The following is a 21798-nucleotide window of genomic DNA, read 5'->3' as shown; positions in this document are numbered from 1 at the left end:
TTCTGTTAAAAAAAGGGTGTTTATAAAGCCATCTGGAACCATGAGTAGCCTACTGGCCCTTTTATTGCAGACTGGGGTTTCACCATGCACACAACACAAAGGAAATATTTTCAGTGTGCGGTGGTATTACGGCATGCCAGATCACATTAGCTTCTCAAGAGAGGTGTGATGAACAAAACACTCCTTTCTCTCAGTGGTGAAATCCTACGTTTCTGTCTTTGTCCATATAAGGAGAGAACACAGGTAGTGAGTGCAGCCCCTCCTCTATCACTAGAGGGGATGTCTCAGATAAGACAGATGTGTGTATAATGCGTGTGTGTGTGTGTGTGTGTGTGTGTGTGTGTGTGTGTGTGTGTGTGTGTGTCTTCCTGTTTTACGAATCAGCCTTTAGTCACTCAGCTGATGGCTTCAGATTTTATGCTGATATCTCACATACTAACACTTTCTAAACTGGCAGCACATAGGACTATATACCCACATGAACTCATCAGTTCAGATCTGCTAGGGGTTTTTCAGCACTGATTTTAAGGAAAGATCTGATGAATTATGTGGAATAGATTTAAACATGTTAAACAGCTCAAGCTATAGTAGTACGCTTATTGAAAATATAGATTAGCACACATATGAATCATTTAATAAAACAATAATAATAATAATAATAAAAGAAACAATATGCAAGAGGTGATAAACGAGTACAATTTAGTGAATGACAAGTGTTTTGTGGAAATTCAGTGGAATTCTCCAGAGCAGTGCTTCCCAAACCTGTCCTGCAGGACCCCCTGTCCTTACATTTTGTATGTCTCCCTAATCAGACACACCCAGTTTCTTGCAGTTTCTACTAACTAGCTGAGTGGAATCAGGTGTGTTAGATAAGGGAGGCATACAAAAGGTGCAGGGCAAGGGGACCTCCAGGACAGGTTTGGGAAGCAACGCTCCAGAGCTTTATGCAGGCATAAATTCCGCATGAGTCTACAGAAAATAAGAGAGATAGATTTCAAGATAATTCCTATTAGATACATCATTAACTGTCAACATTTAGTCACAACATATAATAAGTGAGTTCAATTTAAAGTAGGCTACTTAAAGTACTTAATTATCGGTAATAAATAAATAAATAAATAAATAAATAAATAAGCAAGCATTCATAGCGAATTGCTTATATAACTGATGTCATGACTTGACAGCTCAGTATATGTATAGCAGTGGTTCTCAAACCTGTCCTGGAGTACCCCCTGCCCTGCACAATTTGTATGTCTTCCTCAATTATCACAACTGATTCATCAGCTCATAAGTGGAGCTTGCAAAACCTGAAGTAGGTGTGTCAGATATAGAGAGACATACAAAAGATTATATTGTTGTGTAATAACAAAAGGTATCACAGCTATGGTTTTGTATTATAAGTGGTCTTTTGTGTCCGGCGCGTCTCTTTAAAAGGCGTGGCGTAGTGAAGCGGTTTTGTGACCATCACACGCACGAGCTTATTTCACCGTCAGCGATCACGGAGGCGTAGTCACACGCACGAGCGCTGTCTGTTTGAATCACTTGCTTTACAGCCGCGTATCACTTCATAACGCTATAAGTCGGATGATTTGCATTTTAAAACGTATTTAACCAAATACTTAACTGAACCTTTATATGGACTGCGCTCTTTGCAGCATTCTGCGTGTTTCCCCACTGTATTTTCCCCGTAGATAGTAGTTCGATTTCAGAAGAAGACGAAATGGCAACGGACGAGCTGTCATCGAAGCTGAACCGCAGGCTGCAGATAGAGGATGGCGAGCACGAGCCGGTCGCCCTGGACGAGGCGCATGAGAACGGAGCGCACGAGAAAGCGGCCACAACCAGCGCGGATTCAGAGCTCGGGGCAAAACTGCAGCGGCGCGGGGAGCTCAACGAGGGCGTCGGTGAACACCAGCAGCCCAGCATGAAGGTGTTCAACCCCTACACCGAGTTCAAGGAGTTCTCGAGGAAGCAGATCAAAGACATGGAGAAGATGTTCAAACAGTAAGTAGCTCATACCAGCTGTCATCCTCTGCTGCTGCAGGTGCGAGACGTGTGCATGACATCTCAACCCCTAGAGACAACCAGCATGTCCTCCCAACATCATCTATCTATCTATCTATCTATCTATCTATCTATCTATCTATCTATCTATCTATCTATCTATCTATCTATCTATCTATCTATCTCTTTAAAGTTCATTCTTCAACATTGTTTATTTATTATGCTTTTATCAAGGTCTATATACTCATATTTCTGTCCTATTAAAATTGAGCTGAAAGTTTAAACAGAAACAAGCTGTCTAGTTTAAGGTCTGTGACACTTAAGTCACTCTGTGTTTACTTCGTTGTTATACAAATTTTTGGCTGAAACTGTTTCGTACATTTTAAGAAAGAGCCATAAGCTCAGCCCCACCCAAGTCTTTATCATTTATTCCACATGCATTCACACACAGATATCTGTAGGACTTTGAACCATGGGTTGAGAAAGTCCTTTAGATCATGTTCAGGTTTCATTGTGTCTCTAATCGAGAGGCATGCCGTGCAGTCTAGACACAATTCTGTTGCCACCTTGGCCAGATTCTTAGTGAGACTGCCCTCTTCCTTTACAGTTGATGAATGAATTTACATATTTTCCCCACGTTCTGCATCCAAAACTTTTCTCAGAGCTTTTCTAAATGCTGTCTGCTGCATACAGGGTTAGCAGGGCTTTTTATGTCCGGCTAGTTTCACTGACAGAAACAAAAAACTTCTCTGAGCTGGAAGTTAGGAATGGGAGGAGGTATAAGGGGAGCTGAATCTTTATGAGAGTCGCTGCAGGAATGTGTCCCCTGTGCTCTCTGTGGTGGAGCGATCGGTCTGCGGCTGTGACTGCAGGGTCGGTTTCACACAGGCCTGAACCATGTGAGAAAGGGGGCTGGTTGAGAAACTAGTGCTCTGAGGAAGTGATTGGTTCCTCTCCCCATTTCTGCTATCAAACAAAGCCACCGTTGTTGTGAATTAGCCAAAACAGGCCACCCAAATCTGTCTGAGAAGCCCTTTGCATCTAGATGAGTTGGCCTGTGCATTTCTTTAAACTTCACAAATTAATTTCATGGATCAACTTCTATGGAACAAAAAGGAAGATATTTAGAAAAATATAAAAAATATATATACTTCAGTATTTTTGTGTCCATACAATAAAAGTCAACATTGTCCAAAACAAACACTGGATCCCGCAGACTTTCATTATATGGACAGAAAGAGTTGAAACATCCTTTAAAATATATTTTTCGATGTTTCACAGAATAAAAAAACTCATTCAGGTTTGAAACAATGTGAGGGTGAGTAAATGGATGATTTAAATAATTCATTATTAATCACCTGCACTAGAGAACAATTAGTTCTGTCACTGTTCAACCTTTTAATCTCATTTTGCTGCAAAATAGATGTGATACCAGACTATCGCAATAATTTAGTTTCCTCTAGATAACCACATGGGCGTTACAAAAGTAGATAATGGCTTGCTTGAATCTCTTCTAAATTATTGTGTGTAGACTATTGTTTCAGAGTATCACCTTTTCTATTTATTCAGTAAATTAGTTCCTTGTGCAGTTCATTTGAGGTGTCTGGAGTCACAAGCCCTCGCCCAGGGTGAGATATAGCACTAGTATCAGTCAGTCTCTTTGGTGATGCCCATGGCATTATATGGGCTGAATGAGACAGGTTAGGTGGTTTTATCCTTAGGAGAGTGTGAAGTGTGCATAGCTCTCTTTGTTATGGAGAAAACAAAGCATCTGTGGTTACTTCAGAAGTTAATCATTAGCTAGAGTTTTTCATGATCCATTCCCAGTTAAGAATTTATAAGATAAGGGGTTTGTAAGTCAACATGCCATTTAGTTACTTCTCCATGTTGTTTACCTCCATACCTCCAGGTTTTCAGCAACAGAGAATTGTGCACTGCAGTTGATTTATTTTCCAGCTCTATAATGGCTACAAAAGCCTGAATGTAGATAAGCAAACAAAGATGAGACATGGGTGGTGAGGAGGCAGATTAGGAACACTTTATATGCCCGTATGAAGCAATCATAAGAACTCATTGATTGATTGTCTCATAACTGTGACCTTCCAAACTAAAGCTGATATTATTAGCTTTGCTTCACGTAGGCACATTCAGTACCCAATAAACACTCAAAAGCTTCAGTTGCAGCAAATGTTGCAGTCTTAAATGTAGGGCTGCACGATTATGACAAAATCATAATTGTCGATTATTCCCTTGAAATTGTAATTGCGATTATCACAATTTACACTGAATGATGTTTATACCATTTTTTTTGATGCAACAAAAAAAAAGTTGAAATATGAATGTTAAAAATAAAAAAAAACAACTTAAAAACCCAATTGGTTTCTTTAAATTATATAATAAAAAGTTGAAATATGAATGTTAATGTTATACTAAAACAATGGAAAAACCCTCAAGATAACACGTAGAAAAAAAAAAACATATCTTAAGCATGTAGAATAACATAAGGGGACTTTGAACGATTATGTAATTGTGGCATACACAATTGTAATTGCGATTAGAAATTCAATTAATTGTGCAGCCCTGCTTACATGCTTTTGTGCAGAGGGAGGCAGAAAAAACACAGGGCGACAGAAAGAAAACTGCATAATGTCCACAGTCTGGCCAAAGTCCAGCTGATAGGAGGAATGCAGGCTTTGCCTTACCCTCAGGCCACTGTTTGGGATTCAAAACTTTAGCTTCAGGACCAGTATTAAAACCATAATTTCTGGGTGGTTTTGTAGGGAAGATTAATATGAAACCATTAAAACTTTGCATAAGTCATTTAACTTTCATGGTATGATTGTTATAAGTAGTGATAAGTAGACTAGCAATGCATATTACTAATCAAAAATGAACTTTTGATATGTTTATGGTAGGAAGTTTATAAAATATCTTAACTTAATATCCTAATGATTTTTGGCATAAAAGACAAATCTATAATTTTGACCCATACAATGTATTTTTGGCTATTGCTACAAATATACCCCAGCAACTTAAGACTGGTTTTGTGGTCCAGGGTCACATATTTGTGGTAAATGAAAAAATGCATATAAATGCATGTTGTTCACAGATAGCTAAGTACACTACACTATTTGGAGGAACAGTCCTGTGGGTGACGCATGCTTTGTGTAAAGGTACAAACAATTGAACCTGAAACATTTGTGTTTGCTGCTCTTTTCGGTGGCCAACACCCACAGAGTTTATAGAAGAACATAAACCTGGGCTTAGCCTGCAGTTAAAGTAAGATTGATTTTGAGCAGAAGCAGATTTAGCACTGAGGATTGTTCATAAGAGGAATTCATTTGTGTCAGAACATGTCTCTTGAACTTGCTGTGTATTTGCCCCTTACCAAGAAACCTTTTTTTTTTTCTCAGATACAGAAATTATACTAAAATTGCTATGTTTACTAGGGATGCACAGTATATCAGGACCATATTGGTAATTGGCTGATCTTAAGAATTTAAAAATTTATTAGCATTAGTTTATATTAAAAATATATATATAGGATAATATTGAATATTTAATTTGACATGCTAATTACCCCTTTTGCTGTCATACAGTCATTAAAAAAATAGTTTATATAATTTAATAACACTACAATATTATTTATTTTTCCCAGTTATCAGGCATTTTTATTTAAGGTGGATAGCTAGTGATCAATCAAACCATGCATAATAGTCTTGAATTGGAGTTTCTGATATTAGGCATCTTGGCTATCTAAGATCCTTCCAGCAGATGAACTCCAACCCCTCTTATCCCCCCTGCTCGTCTCTGGTAATGTGAATGACAGCATGGCCTAATTGGCTGACTGATTATGTGTACAGGTCCCATGCTGTGCCTACATATGTGCGAGGGGCTTTAGTCCTGTGAGGAGCATTCCTGCAGAGTCGAATCCAGTAATGAGGGAAGCAGAAGATAAACTTTGCGCTCTTCCTCTTTCTGCCTTGTGCAATTTTCTATGGGCCATATTTCTCAGAAAAGACAACATCGAGCACATTAAGGAATGTTTGAACGTAAGCCATAACATATCTGCAGGTCACTGGATATGTTTCCACAGAAGTTTTTAGTGAGTTGTCAGTAGGCAAAATATTGCTTGTTTCTCATTGGCCGCCATCATAAATTCACTGCTGTAATATAGCCTATAATGTATTATGACAGAATGTAGTGAGCACTTTTCTCTCCAGTTCATATATTTGCCAAGTCTTTAAATGGCTATGCCTTTCTCCCTTCAGAAAGCAGAATGACATGATTATTCTCTAAATCGCCCATTTCCTCATCTCTGAAAGTCCTGCATGTTTAAAGAGCCCCTGAGGGCGGTTCAGTCTGGCGAACAGGATGTTGTTGTGCTTCTAATATGATGTAGATGCATTGAAAGTAAATACAGCCAAGGATTTTATACACAAAAGCTTCTGCATTCTGCCAAATTTAACTGACACAGTGACCTAAGAGGATAAGACGAAGTTAAGAGAGAAAAGGAAGCCAATCACTACATGCTGTCTCAGCAAATAAGATATTATACTTGCTCACTTAATATATTTAAAACTGATAGATTGTCGTTCATTTGAGTTTTAAGTTCCCTAATGGTTTGTTTTTATGTAGCTTTGCTTTCTTTGAAAGAGAAATTTAATAGCGATTTGGAGTACAAAAGATTGATGCATATAGCACAAGGGACGTCTTTTCTTCAGAAGCTGCCAATTCTTGTTTAGGTGTGTTTTATTTAGACGCATATCCCTTCTTTGGCATACACACACAGTCATCATCACATGCTCATAATGACTCGTTTAGGCAGTTGGAAGTGTCATATGTAACCTCAGCACTACTTCAGGAAGTTCTCCTCTTTTTGTTCTCATTCCGCCTGGCCTTTACTCCTTGTTCTTTCTGTTTGTGGCATTTTATGTTCATGCTTTGAACTCTCCACTCACTATAAATAACCTCTGGGATTGTGTGGCCGTTGGCTGAGCCATGGAAGGATTCTGTTTAGGACTAATGTTTAGTCACCTGGTCTATAATCCCAGTAGATCGAGGTTAGTGCTGCCTGTGATCATCAGCTACAGCAGCAGATAATGTAGTTCATTGCTATATTACACGCATGGCATACAGTTGTGCATAAACTGCATCAGTGTTTACCTCAATAAATATTCATGAGCTTTGTACAGTCACAGAAACATCAGTATCTGAGGGAAATTGTTAAAAATGGAAATAAGAATGTTAACCCAGGATGAAATGTGAAACATGACCCAAGATGACCCAGGATCACCTTCACACAGGGTTAAGAATGACCCAGAAGTGTGAAAAGTCTATGTGCATTCATCTGTGACTTTTTTTTTTTAATCACAGAAACAAAAAATTCAAACATGTATCATTATTTTTTTAATTAATGTGATTAAATGCATGTTATATAATAACATTGTTTATATTAAGATTTTATATATTAGCAGATTTTATGTTCTGTAATCCAGAACTGTATATTCTTCAGTAAAAACAAGGTGTAGAGGGGAAATAAAAAGAAACTTGTTTTAAATAAACATTGATTTAAATCAAAGTTTGATTTTATGTTCTTTTTAGCATTTTAATTTAAATTAGAATTAGATTTTAATATATTAATAGAAAAAAAATGACTGTGGACGTTTCATTAAGCCACCTGGTCTGATGTGTTGTTGTTCAGTGCAGCGTTGGACTCAAAAAGGACACAACATCTCACTTGATCATCAGTTTTTGTAAGAGCAGGAAGAGTTGGTTTACTATTTTCTGTGGATTGACTTTTCTTAAGAAATGTTAACCAGTAGCCTACTGCATTGCAGTGACTCATCCCTGAGAATGCTTCTTTTTTTGTTAATGGTCATCTATAGAGTGGGTGTATGATAATGGTTACATCTTAATTAATGCAAATATTCATGCATATAGCATGTCATCTTTATATGTGCTGTGAGCTGGATTGAGTATCTGGATTGAGAAGCCTGAATCATCATAAAAAATTAAAAAGTGGAGACACTGAAAAAGATCAAACATTTTCCTGTCTATAATCTTGACTGTAGGAGTTTCCAACCATTACAGCAAGAATTACAAGTATGTGAAGAACCCCTGAATGCTGTTGATCTCAGGTAATTCATGAGGGAAACTGATTGACGTGGGTCAGAGGGAGGTGGGAAGGTCATGTTTTGGAGAAATATGAACAGGAAGCTGTCAGATTTTTTAGTAGCAAAAAACAAAGTGCCTTTGAAAGTGGAAACTGACCATTTATTCTCTGACAGTGATCTTTTTTTGAGTAATGGATTTAACTTAATTTTTATAAATGATGAAAAGGGAAACGTTTGGCATGGTTTCGACTATCCTTTGTCCAAAATTCTCAGATAAGAACATGAACTACCTGATCACTTCACAGAAAAGAGTTTGTAGATTTCCTTTCATAGGTTACAGTCTTTTAGAACTGATTTGTTGTTTTGTGTAGGCTGTTAGTTTCTGATTTGCTCATCAGGTTTTGTGCCTGATAGTATGGAGAAGTTCTCCAATGATCTGTGAATGTAATTGACTTTGATTTCTTTCTTGTTATGTTTAGACTTGCTTTTGTCTCTCTCTCTGGATTATTCCCTCATCCTATCCCATCTCATGAAATCAAATGGATGTTAAATGATGTCTAGTGAATGTGAAATGCATGATCACACAGTTTTGGTGTTTGTTCCTGATTGTTCACTTCTGTTACGCTGGGCCTTCTTGAAGAATGTACTTGCAATTTGATCACGTGTTTGTGAGGGTTTTCCCGTGACTTCTTCTGTCAGCTGTTGCTTGGCAACCTGGGATTAAGGAGATTGGCAGGAAGAGATGGGAAAGGGAGGGAGTGAGTGAGTGACAGGAGGAGGAAAAAGAGTTGGTTAGTCACTCCTCCTGCGTCGGAGTTCAGTATGAAGTTTCTTGTTTATCAGCACATCATGGACAAAAAAAAATCTGCTGAAAATGCTATGCTGACACGGTACTGTCCTTCAGATCACATTGAGCTGCATCCTTAAATACTGCGGACTAATTTTAGCTCCAAGGCATCATTTCACTTTGATTTAATCAGGTATTTTCAGAATTAAATCAGCAGTAGCTATAGGCATGCATTACAGGGTGTCTGTTAAGACAGGCATGTGTATTTAGGCTGGCATCAGGCAGCTTTTCAGTAAATTCAGGCAATTGTTAATCCCAAATCCTGTTACTTGCCTCACATTCTGACAAACAGTTGCTTTCAAAGTCCACAATTCACAATACATTTACCTTCAATGGTTGGTTTGAGTAACAGTCTGCATGAATTTAAGTGGTGGTATTTTAGCAGAGTTCAGGACAGTTTCACTAAAAAGTTTTTCACTTCTAAACACAGCCTCATTTAAACTCTGCTGCACTGAGTTTTACCAGAAGCTTTTAGAGTTATAGGGCCTGTTTACACCTGGTCACTTCATGTTTTTTTTTTCTGATCGGATAGCTATCCCATCGTGAAAAGACCAGATGTAAATGCCATCTGAAACGCATTTGAGACTGATATAAATCCAGTCGCTCAAACCACTTCAGGAGGTGGTCTGGGACGCATTCCAGACGAAACTGGACAAGTGTAATGCATCTTGGTTGTTGAATCCACATATGCAAATGTTACTCCTCCCAAAATGTTAAAATAATAAACGTGTGAGAGCGTGCTATATGGCATAGGGCTGCACAATTAATCGAATTTCTAATAGGGATTACAATTATGGATGCCACAATTACGTAATCGTTCAAAGTGGCAATTAATCGTTCAAAGTCCACTAATGTTAATCTGCACGCTTAAAATGCATTTTTTTCTTTCTACATGTTATGTAGTGCATCATGTAGTACGTTTATGCAGTTGCATCAAACAATGGTATAAACATCATTCAATGTAAATTTTGATAATCGTAATTGATAATCGCAATTACAATTTCAGGGGAACAATCGACAATTAGTATTTTTTATTTCCAGAGAGTGCATAGGAAAAAATGTTACACTTTTTAATGGCAAGAAAATAAAAACCTTCCATAACTTTCATTTATGTTCAGACTTGCATGGTAAAGTGTTTCAAGAGTTTTTGAAAGTGGATAACTGGATAAAGAGGACTTTTTAAGTACACAGAGCACAAATGTAGTTACAAACTAGCTTTCTTGTTCCTCCTTTTGACTTTTTAATTACTTAACAAACTTGATTTTGTTCCAACAACATCAACTGAATTCACTCGGAGTTCAAATGCAGCTATCAGTAAAGCCAATCAGATGAGTCAAACCTTTTTGCTAAGGCAGAAGGAAATCTGTATCAGCTTGAGGCTTTGACTCTACCTCTCTTGGTTATTATAAGGAAGTGCTGATTGCATTTGCTTCCTCAGTCATCAACTTAAAGACTTATTTGGGCAAAAACATGTGACATGTGCAAGTGCAAGTGCACATGGTGACAAAAAAGTGCAAAATTTATTTTTCAGCTTTTCAGGCAGCAACTGCTTTGCTGACGTGCATGTCCCCGATTGGTGCAACCAACTGAACGGTTACTACATTCTGTCTTGTTGGGTTTTTAGCACTTGAGAGCTTTTCATGATCTGTGAAATCTCAAACCCCACAGATAAGAGTAGATGGAGTCAGATACAGATACTGTCAGTACACTTTAACCAGCTGATCTTGATTTTACTCGTCTTTACTGTGTTTTAATCAATCAAATGCATCCTTGCTGAATAAAAGTATTAATTTCTTAAATAACATTTTTTAACCAGGAGATCACAAGTCATAATTCACCATGATCAGGCTAAAAACCTCCGAGCATGATTGAGAGGAAGTGACAACACTTGGCACAGTGATTCAGCTTGACTGATGACAATAAAATTAAAAGAACTCTGAAAGTCTAAGCATGGCAGTAATCTTTCACAAATCTGGGTCATTGTACAGCACGAGGAGTCTTTCAGAAGTATAAGCATATGTGATTTCAGGGGTTGAGGTTTGACTGCATAATTAAACATGGTGGATTTAAATTACAGCTGACCTTTAATAGCACTGAGCATGCTTGACCTTTCTTGTGTTAAAGCTGCAGTCCACAAGTTTTGCCTCTTTGTCACGATCTCTGTTTGAAAACCTGCAGTTGCAGCTATTTGCTCTAATTGTCATACCATTCAAATTTCATATTAAGAAATTCTTTTAACCCAAAGAACGAATTATGCTCCCTTCGAACTGGTTGTCTTTAAAATACAGATCTTGTGTAATCCCTGGCTATCCGAAATCAGATTCACATTTGAAACTGGAATATAATTTAATTTCATTCACATGTGTTTCATAAACACATAATCCTTTCTGGATTACAATCCGCCATCAAAATGTTAAAATGAATTATTCCAGCTGCTGTGAGAAAAGGCTATAAACGATCTGCCACCTGCAGAATCCTCACATGAGAGAGCCTACTAGCAGAGGACAACTTCTTTGTTTACAGACGTGACGTAATGATGCAGTGCCATGCTTGAATTTCCCGCGAAAACCTACCCGTACCACTCAAATAAGAAAACATTATTATAAGCTTACCTTTGTGAATCGAGCTAAAGTAAGGCGATAGTTTTGAACACTGTCTGGTTATGTACTTGCCCCACAACGGCAGTAAAATTATCTTATTAAACTAATGTTGTATTCTACTTTAAATGTCTTCATTGTTTTATTTGAATATTTTATTTTGAACTATTTAATATCTAAATTCATTTAGTTTTATTTTAACATCTTTTTATTTTTTTAATTTACTATCTTAATATAGTGTCTCTTTTATCTGTTTTAATTCAGATTCCTTTAATGTTATTATACTTAAATATCTCCTATTTCATTTTGTTTTATTTTAATATTTCCTTTATTTTATTTCCTTTTATTTTATTATTTTAATACTACTTAAGATGTCCAAAACACATTTGAAGTCTTCTTGGGGCATTATCGGGCTAATTGAACATATCTTTCAGGGAAGATGTAAGAACAAAATGACAAGAAGGAAGTAAGAACCAGAGGTAGAAAGAAGAACTGGTTGATAAGAGTCTCATCTAAAGTACATTGGTCTCTGCTTTTAATTACGAGACCCTGTTACCATGGCAACATAAAACCTCATTTTTGGGCAATATGTGTGTTTTCGCTTGTGTGTATGAGAACATGTAGAGGAAGTGGTCTCATACATAATGATTGAGAGAAAAAGGAAGCGACTCTTCCTTTCTCATTGGCCCACTGCTGCACAGTAACTCACCCACCCACACAAGAAGAGGAGGCAGATGTGATCGGTCTGGCCTGTGTGTATGTCACCCTGTTTCAAACCATTAGTGGTCATGTCTCTGCTGAACCACAGGAAGTGTTTGTGTGTTTGTGAGAGCGATGTACAATCAACGTCCTCCTTCCTTCCCCGTGTTTAAGAGAAATTACTGAAATGCTTTAACATTTATATAACTTAAGTTTATATTTAGTCTGTAGATGTTGTGTTTAAAGTTCACAAATTTTAATGCTTTCACACAAGTGTCTTGGATTGCTATTAACTCAATAAATTACCAGCAGCTCATGAGCTGTTTATTAAAAATGCAGAGAGATGAACATTAAGATGATCTCAGCAGTGGGTATAATAAATGGGTGACTGTTAATGAACACTTCATCTCTGAATGATGATATCAATGCTGGGAGGTCTGCTTTAATTAATTCCTGTACGTTTCAAAGCATAATGCACTTTAGTCAGGGTAGATGTCATGATTTATCATACACATGAAAACAAGATTTGAACTGGTGTGTATACCTTGGTGTAGATCAGTGGTTCTCAGCAAACTTCCAAGGTTTTCTCAGTAAGTTTTTAAAAATGATTTAATAGTTATATTAACCATATTCATTATAATAAATAATAAAGATGTACAACATTAAAGTTACTTTTTTTTATTTTTAATTTTCTTACAACAGACAAGGTGGCAAAGATTTTGAGTACCACTGGTGTTGATAATTCAGCCACCTCCAGTACACTGAGAATGTCTTTGCAAAATATTTTCAGAGGACAAAAATTTGGATCTGTACAACCAAATGAACAAATTGGCTGTACATTTGTCCATCACAGGAGTTTTCATTCAAATAAAATTAAATGTAGTAACTTCCCAGAATAAAGTATTATGATTTAGACTAACAATCTGTTGAGAGTTCAAGTTGAAATAAGCTGAAAATCTATGAAGAGTTGGTGTGTTAAGTGAAAGATGTTACAATAGTGTCGATAAGGGATTCCTGCTTGCCAGGACCCAGTTTCTCATCCGCACTGCCCTCTGTTGATCACAGGAGACATTGCACCAATATAGCCAGTGATGAGATGGGTAGAAATGTTTTCAGGGACATTTATTTCAAAAGAAGTCCTGTTTTCCATGATATTTCTACTTAAATAATTTGGTTGCTTGTTTGTGTGTGTGAAGTATGATTCCGAGAAAGATAACTTCATCGATCTGATGGAGCTGAAGCTGATGATGGAGAAACTCGGTGCACCTCAGACTCACCTGGGCCTGAAGAACATGATCAAAGAAGTAGATGAGGACTTGGATGGCAAACTCAGCTTTAGAGAGGTAAATGCTTCAGTGTGTTGAAATAATTTGTTTGTAGATTTGGCTGTATTTCACAGCAATGAAGTACATAATGAAGAGATGCGCACTTAACAGGAAACTACTTGTATTCCCCCATTAATCTCTTCAATTCCTTCCTCTTTCTCTCTCTCTAGTTTCTCCTTATCTTCAGAAAGGCAGCAGCTGGAGAGCTGGCGGAGGACAGCGGGCTTCATGTCTTGGCACGTTTGTCAGAGATTGACGTGTCTACTGAGGGAGTGAAGGGAGCCAAATCATTCTTTGAGGCAAAAGTAAAGAATACTTCTTCTTTTCACTGCTAAGTGAAATAAATCCTCAGTTTTAACCATCAGCAGATTCATTCATATTTTTAAACCCCTTTTAGTCTATGACAGCTCAGTGTTTCAATAACGACTATAATTTCCTGCCTAGATAAGTTGCATTGAATGCCATTGATAAGGAAATTCAATTTAGGATTTCCTAAAAATTTATATTTTTCTCGGACAGGTGCAGGCCATTAACGAATCAAACCGGTTTGAGGCTGAAATCCGTCAGGAGCAGGAAGAGAAGAAGCGTCAGGCGGAGGAGAGGAAACAAAGACAAGCTGCTTTCAAAGAGCTAAAATCAGCCTTCAAATAACCTCATCCACCTCGACAGCCTCGATTTACTCATCCACTTTTGTCCGTCTGTCTGTCATCAGAGTCCCCTGCAATCAGAGATACTATGCAAGGCTGTGAAATGCTCCGAGATCCATGCAGATTCATCTTCCTGAGAAAGGGACACCTATGTCGGTGTTGAAATTGTCTGTTTTACCATTGCCTGTTTCTCTCACTCACTCTCAGGCTTAATTTAAATGTGAAGCCAGACACTGATCTCAATACACTGGATTGGATTTGCTTTGTTTCAGTCACATGTGTATATATTTACTGTAGTTCATTCTCCCCATCGTTGCGTCAGTTTTGTTTTAGCTGGAATGGCATTTTATCTTGTTCTCGTCGATGATTCAGTAGATTAAAATCTAACATTTTAAAAGTGTTTTTTTTTTTTTTTTTTTAATCAACTAGTACTCTCAGTATGCCATATCCAGTCCGTTGTATTCATATCAGTGGCAACTGCACTAGTGCAAAACATCATTTCCTGTTTCACTAGGAAATGCTTTTCACTGTACCGTGACTAATTAAAATTTCCTTGCTGACCATTTGAACATGAGAAGACAAACATTAGTATACACCAGACCTCTGCTCTCATTCACAGATACATTAGATACTAAGAGCATAAAATAACTTATATTTTTACTGAGCAGAGAGAGAGATGGAGAAGTGGTTTTGGGTGTATGTGCATGTGTGGTGATGATTGTAATAGTGTTTGTTGAGTGTTTATCAATATTTTCTTGCATGGTCACTGTGACGTTTTTCCTACATGGTTCTCTTTTAGTCTTTAAGGTGTTCAGTGCTAAATGTGGCACATACGAGGCATGAAATCCACCTCCTCAGGTTTTATTTAAAAAGGGATAGTTCCCCAAAAAATCATTTACTCACCTTTGTGTCTTTCCAAAGCTGTATAACTTTCTATTCTTTGGTGTTTCGCAGAAGAGTGAAGGTCATACAGGTTTGGAACAACATGTGGGTGAGTTTTCCCTTAAAGAGTTAACCAACTCAATCAGTGTCTGGATTGCATAATATTAATCAAATTATGACCAATATTACAAGCCTTTGCACAGCAGCCCATGCTTCGTGAGATGAGGTGAAAGCAAATGTTTCATGCTTAAAGACATCATTGGCTAATGAAATATGCATGGCTTTTCTGTAGAGCCAGAGCATGTATTCCAACATCAAAATGTCAGAAATGTCAGTGTGTCTGAAAAGGATCTAATATTTAATTATTTTGTTTTAAAAATAGAATGGGCTTCAACGTTTACTCTCACATCTTCTGAAAAATGAGGGAACATTTCTAATGAAATCATCCAAAGGTTTTGTGGTCATGTGACGCAGTACACTGTGGCAAAGGTAACAGATTCTATGTATAAAGACAAATCTATATTTTCATGTGATGAAAATTAAAAATAATTTTAGTTTTGTATGGAAAAGGGGTCTTGTGAAAAGAAACATTCTTATTTTCTCAATATGAAATTTGTTGCCTACAATCTTGTCTCCCTTCGGTTCTTTGTATATCCGATATTCCTTAGGTTTTTCCATTACAATCTAATCAGTAAAGGCAAAATACCTTTAGTCTTTTCTATAATGGAGACAATATTGTTGGCAATTGCTATGCTTCACTGGTAAATGTTCTTGTTTGATCACTAGTTCTGTGGAAATTCAAACAATAAGTGTATAAATATTTGTCTCCCAATCTTTCCAGCCATCCACATCTTCTTTTTTTTTCATTTGTTATCTATTGTTCAGTTTAGAAGTAATTTAAATATTGTCTGTTAAGGGGTGAATGTAGTAGTGTTAATGTTATTGATTGGTGAATGAGGAGTCGACTGATGACACCAATCAAACACCTGTTGTGTTCTTTTAGAAGCCATAAACCATTCTGTCATTCCTTTTGAGATTTTAACTGTTCCATTGTCGTCGTGCCAAATGATTTCACACTTCTGTACTGTTAAGCTTATTTTAGTGCAACATTCCACTGTGAAATTGCCTGAAATCCATCAGGATACTTCTGATCAACAGCCCCAGGAGAGATTTAAATTTATATGAGAACAGCTAATTAGAATTTAGACTGAACATCACTGATCCACAATGTTAAAAATTTAAAAAAGTAATAACTCATAATTAATCAGTAAAACCCCATTTTATGGTTTTGGTTTTTATTATTAATGTTTACACGTCTGAATGATTACATTAGAGCTTTGGCTGTATTAACTGTATTAAATTTCTGTGGGAAAAAAAAAAATGCTTTTTCCAAGGCAGATAACACAAAAAGCACAACATTTTTAAACATTTATTTTTCTTTTATTTAAACTTTTCTGTGAAATGTGATGATCAAAAATGGCTGTGTAGTTAAACAATTTCATTTTATGGCATGTTTTTTTGTTTCATTCATCATTCCAGTGATTTGACAATGGTTGAGAGGGCCTTGAATCATCTATCTGTACCTTACTGTCGCTGTCTGTGTCAGTTGAAACTCGTGGTTATGGTATCATACTCTTGTAGGCTTATGATATGTGGCTTCTCTAATATGCACATTTATTTTAGATTTTCTTACTAAAATGTATAATTATTCTTGTGACAATAAAAATACTTTTCATTCTGAAACACTTTGTTTATTTGTGATTTATGTGGTTATGCGTGTCATACTGAAACTTATATAACATGAAAAAGATTTTGATTTAGGAAATAAGCAATTAAATATATATTAGAAAATATAAATATACAGTGGAGATCAAAATTAGAGAACAATAGCCACTGTAGCACAAAAGAAGATTACAAATAAAATTTTGGAGGGTTACAGCTGTCAGAAATTAGGAAGTGTAAAAGCCCTTGCTTTGAGTGACTTCAGCACATCTGCAGCCACAGTATCTCACTATATTCTCACACTGTGCTGGTGTGATCTCATCTCAGTCCACTCTTCTTCCAGTCTCTTCCATAGCTCAGTAACTGTAGTGGGTTTCTTAGCCATAACTTTGTTGAAGATTTTCAGATGGGTTTAGATCAGGACTCTGGCCCCGCCATTTCATTATTTTAATGTTCTTAGCTTAAAGGAACTGCTTTCCCCATTTTTCAGTGTAACGGGGTCATTGTCTTGCATGAAAATTGCCGGCTGATTGGGAGATGGTGCAGGGAAGGAACTACATGTTGCTGAAGAAGGTTCTGATAAACATTGCTTTCAACTGCCATGTATCTGTACAAGAGGCCCAACTCCTGCTGCAGAAAACATCCTCCAAACCATGACACTTCCTCTTCCAGTTTTCACTGACTTCTTTACGCACTCAGGGTGCAGTCTTTCCCCAGTTTAAAGAAAATGTTTTCCATCAGACCCAAATAAATTAAACTTGCTCTCATCACTAAAGTGAACTTTGGACCAGTTCTCCTCTCTCCACACAACATGCTCCTCAGCAAAGGTGAGCCTAGCCTTTTGATTATTTCTGTTGACAAGGGCTTCATTACTGCAGAGTGCAATTTCAGTCTCACTTCTCTTAAACAAGCCAAGACAGATCATTACCCTGTATGGCACTGAACTGGCAAACAATTCCAGCTGCAGTGTTGAACCAGTTCTCCATCGAGAGTCTCCACATTGTGCTGTCACATTCTCACTCATTTGTCTTATGCAGACAGCCAGCCTTTTTGGGGAACTTGAATGAATTAGTGTCATTGTAAACCTGCAATTTCCTTTTGGCTTTGGTCTGGACAACCTCCCTTTCACATGGTTTCAGTTACCTTAGAGTGGCCCGCCATCTTGCAATCTCAGTGAAAATTAGAGAAAGGCTGCCAGTTAAATAGGGTTGTCATATAATAAAGGAAATTAGCACCAGGTCCCAGATTAACACCAATAACTTGGAGGTATCTTAAGTGTTCCCTAATTTTGATCAGAGTTCTTTTTCAAATATCTCATTTAAGTTTTTTATATTGTGCTACAGAATACAATTAATTTATGAAATATGCTTAAAAACTGCCCTTCTTCTCCTGTTAGGATAACTTCAAACAGGACTAAGCAGTGACATTGAATTTTAGGAAATTGTAGGTTGTTCTCTAATTTTGATCTCCACTGTAAGTAAACATAATTATATAAATATAATACAAAAATTATATAAAATACATTAATAGAAAATATAATTAGTTGTTTTGAAGTAATTATTCAATTCAATTCAAGTTTATTTGTATAGCGCTTTTTACGATACAAATCATTGCAAAGCAACTTTACAGAAAATTACGTTTCTACAATATTTAGTAGTAGCTTATCAGTGATGACTGTCAGTTTATGTACATATGGCAGAAATGCACGGAAAAATCAATTAAAGACGTAATCAAACAGACGATGAACACTACTAACAGCAATTATTATATGATAATAAAACTTCTAGCTAAATTTGGTACATATATTATTTGTTGTTAGGCCAGTGTCACAGAGAAGGTGTGACAAGAACAAGAGGGTCATTTGAATACTAAAGTGCACATGAGTAAACCACTCCGTTTATGAAATTAATGTTTTGTAAATTACCTTTACAACTTTATGAAATCAAGTAACCAATTGAAAGTACCATCACTAGGTGGAGCTGTTTACAAGGCCTCATCTGTAGACGCATGAAATATGTTTTTCTCTATTTATATAAATTATAAAATATAACTTGAACACAAAACCTGTATTACGTTTGCGCTTGATATTTTATGAAACAAAACACGCTTGGATAAATGTTCACAGAAAGTCAATCTATCCCGGAACTATTGTTCACAGATACTGATGTGAGCCTTAAACAGATATTCTCCGGACTGTCGTACTGGTTGCACACGGAAGTGTTAATCACGTGACTCATCCAGCGTAAATATTTCTCTCCTCAGAACGAATGATCCCCGACTTCGCTGTTTTATCTGCATAAATGATTATCGACTTAACTTTTCCTTAGTTTAAACTGCGTAGATTTTGTCTAGTACCCCCAATTTACTGCAATATTCGAGCTAAGCAGGACAAAATGAACGTGGATCTTCCTCAAACCGGACAGACCGGAGCAGCAGCCGCATCCAGCAGCAGCAGCAGCAACTGCGTCCCGAACAGCGCCTCCACAAACACCAGCAGCATCCCTGCGGTCGGCAGCAGTAATGGTGGGTGGTTTCATTTATTTATTTATTTTTTGTCTGTTTTGACAGTTTGAACGCGCATAGAGTTGCTGTTGTCTTTTAGCCTTTAGATACATGAGTGTTGGTCTGCAAGTTCGTGAATATGGAGAGTATTTGTAATCTTTATTATTCGTGCAGTTCTGAAGGTCTGTCCTGTCGTACTTTCCCCCCTCACAGTTCCCACTTCGGCAGCCATGGCGACCCCTTCATCTGACTCCAGCGTGTCAAACGGGGTGTATGTGCCCACGGGCATTGCTAATGGAGACGTGAAGCCCGTTATCTCAACCACACCGCTGGCTGATTTCCTGATGCAGCTGGAGGATTACACTCCCACAGTCAGTCCACATATGATTGCAATACTCTATATTCTTTGCTTATGGATGGTAGATTGTGAGTAGCACAGTTAACAGACTGTCTGTGTTTCAGATCCCAGACGCAGTCACAGGATACTACCTCAACCGAGCTGGTTTTGAAGCATCAGATCCAAGAATGTGAGTGTCAACAATGTCCTCTCAGAAAGCGATTATATAGTGGTGCTAAAAAATAATTAGGTTCTTTAAACAATTTTTTTTTAGACAAAAGTAAGTTTTTAAAAGTATAAACTTCTAAGTTATAACTAAAACTATTAAAAATAATTTTGTTAATTGAAATAATGCTGAAATAAAATGTAAATATTAGATGAAAAACTTAAAAATTAGAAATGTTGCTTTGGGAACTAACTGAAATAATTATGTTTGAGTGGAAGTACTAAAATTACTTAATCTAAAACTGAAATAAAAATCAATTAAAGCTAAAAAGAAAAAATTACAAAAGTACATACTAAAATTTTAAAATAAGACACGAAAGTATAAAAATGTGAATAAGTACTATAATAATATATAATAAACAGTTATTATAAGTGTGCCCTGCAGTTTTGTTGTCTGGCAGTTTAAATGCTCTGATTAGCTTTTAAGTGTTTTTACCATTCATTAGCTGGAAATTTTTTTTTTTTTTTTTTTTTTTTTTAGAAAAGATACCAATGATATCATTCCCATGTCTTTAATTAAATAGCGGTAGAATGATTTTTAAAAATGTATAGCTATTGTCCTGTGAATGGGCTTAAATAACACATTTATGTCTCATTAAGAGTATTGCATAAAAAATATCTGGTGTCGAAAACTTTATAATTTACTCATCAGGGTTTAATAATGCTTGAATCATGAATCTTCCTTGACATCTTTATCCACTTGTGTGTTTTCAGAATCCGTCTCATATCTTTGGCGTCTCAGAAGTTCATCTCCGATATTGCAAATGACGCACTACAGCACTGCAAAATGAAGGGCACGGCCTCTGGAAGCTCCCGAAACAAGACCAAGGTTTGTGTTCGCAAACTGAGATTATTACAGTAACATGTTATACAGTAAATCTATATAATGAATGTTTAATCTGCGGGCCATAATTTGTACAAAAAATTAAAAATGTGTTGTAAATATCTCTCACCTCCCAGGACAAGAAGTACACACTGACAATGGAAGATCTGACACCAGCCATGGCAGAGTATGGCATAAATGTAAAGAAACCTCATTACTTCATTTGAGGGGAAGTGCTTCATTGAAATGGACTGCTGCTGGAAATGTGCTGTTTGTCCCGTCAGAGCTTTGAAGGCATTATCCTTCAGCGTGGGAACCATCAGCCTACTAGCCCACAGCTTTAAGGGATTTAGCAGCTTTTTTTGTATTTTCTTTAAGCGTGTTTGATGAAGTTGTTTGATTACACCACACTGTGTGACTTTAGTTGATGTATGTAAAAATCCTGTATAAATAAATTCATTGTAATTAAGTTCTGTGTAATTGCACGTCTTCTGTTACTGACGCTTGTTGAGTTCAGATATTTAAAAAATGTGTCTTAATTTAACCACTGCTTTTACATTTGTGACGTCAGTTCATACGCTGTCTGAACTTCTCAGCTCTGCTTTATGGATTTAGTTTCATGCCATAAAAAGGCTTGAGCTGTAACGTGTTGCAGTATTAATAGTACCTGGAGCTCCTCTCAGGTTTCCCTCTCTACAGTGTAGTACAGCTGCACTGTACATAGACCACTCATCACACCATCTGTCTACAGCAAACATGATATTAATAATAATATTTAAGTACTAGCTTTTGCTTTGTGCTATTTGCAGTTGCACTTCATCTGTATGTGCTCACAGGCAAATTTAATGTAGCTGTAAAGCTCAATAATAGAGTGACAGGACAGTTATATGAATGAATATTAAAGCTATTCAGTAAAATTAAAATGGGATTATTACTGTGCTCTTATTTGAAAAACAGTGAATTAATATAATTTACTTTTTAAGTGTTAATATTTCATGTTTTCATCAAATGATTTGCATATTTTCCTGATAATTTATATAACACGATATGAATCTAAATAGCTAGAGAGAAT

At 36.7% G+C, this 21798-nt stretch overlaps 2 protein-coding genes across 2 annotated transcripts; both read left to right on the top strand.

Annotated features, from left to right (window-relative positions):
- The first annotated feature begins 1451 nt into the window (after positions 1-1451).
- On the top strand, positions 1452-16855 carry LOC122134102 (EF-hand domain-containing protein D2-like). Its single transcript, XM_042762319.1, has 4 exons — positions 1452-2004; positions 13459-13606; positions 13759-13893; positions 14108-16855. The coding sequence occupies exons 1-4, from the start codon at positions 1721-1723 to the stop codon at positions 14237-14239; spliced, it is 699 nt and encodes a 232-aa protein (XP_042618253.1). The 5' UTR covers positions 1452-1720; the 3' UTR covers positions 14240-16855.
- A 2168-nt stretch (positions 16856-19023) lies between these two features.
- Positions 19024-21195, top strand: LOC109095546 (transcription initiation factor TFIID subunit 10-like). Its single transcript, XM_042762317.1, has 5 exons — positions 19024-19362; positions 19555-19712; positions 19804-19868; positions 20618-20732; positions 20864-21195. Exons 1-5 carry the CDS (start codon positions 19233-19235, stop codon positions 20951-20953), a joined length of 558 nt encoding a protein of 185 aa, XP_042618251.1. The 5' UTR covers positions 19024-19232; the 3' UTR covers positions 20954-21195.
- The last annotated feature ends 603 nt before the right edge of the window (positions 21196-21798 follow it).

The sequence above is a fragment of the Cyprinus carpio genome, chromosome A8, assembly GCF_018340385.1.
Source record: "Cyprinus carpio isolate SPL01 chromosome A8, ASM1834038v1, whole genome shotgun sequence".
Classification (NCBI taxonomy): Eukaryota; Metazoa; Chordata; class Actinopteri; order Cypriniformes; family Cyprinidae; genus Cyprinus; species Cyprinus carpio.
The sequence above is the reverse complement of the archived record's forward strand: the minus strand, read 5'-3'. Positions and strand labels throughout refer to the sequence as shown.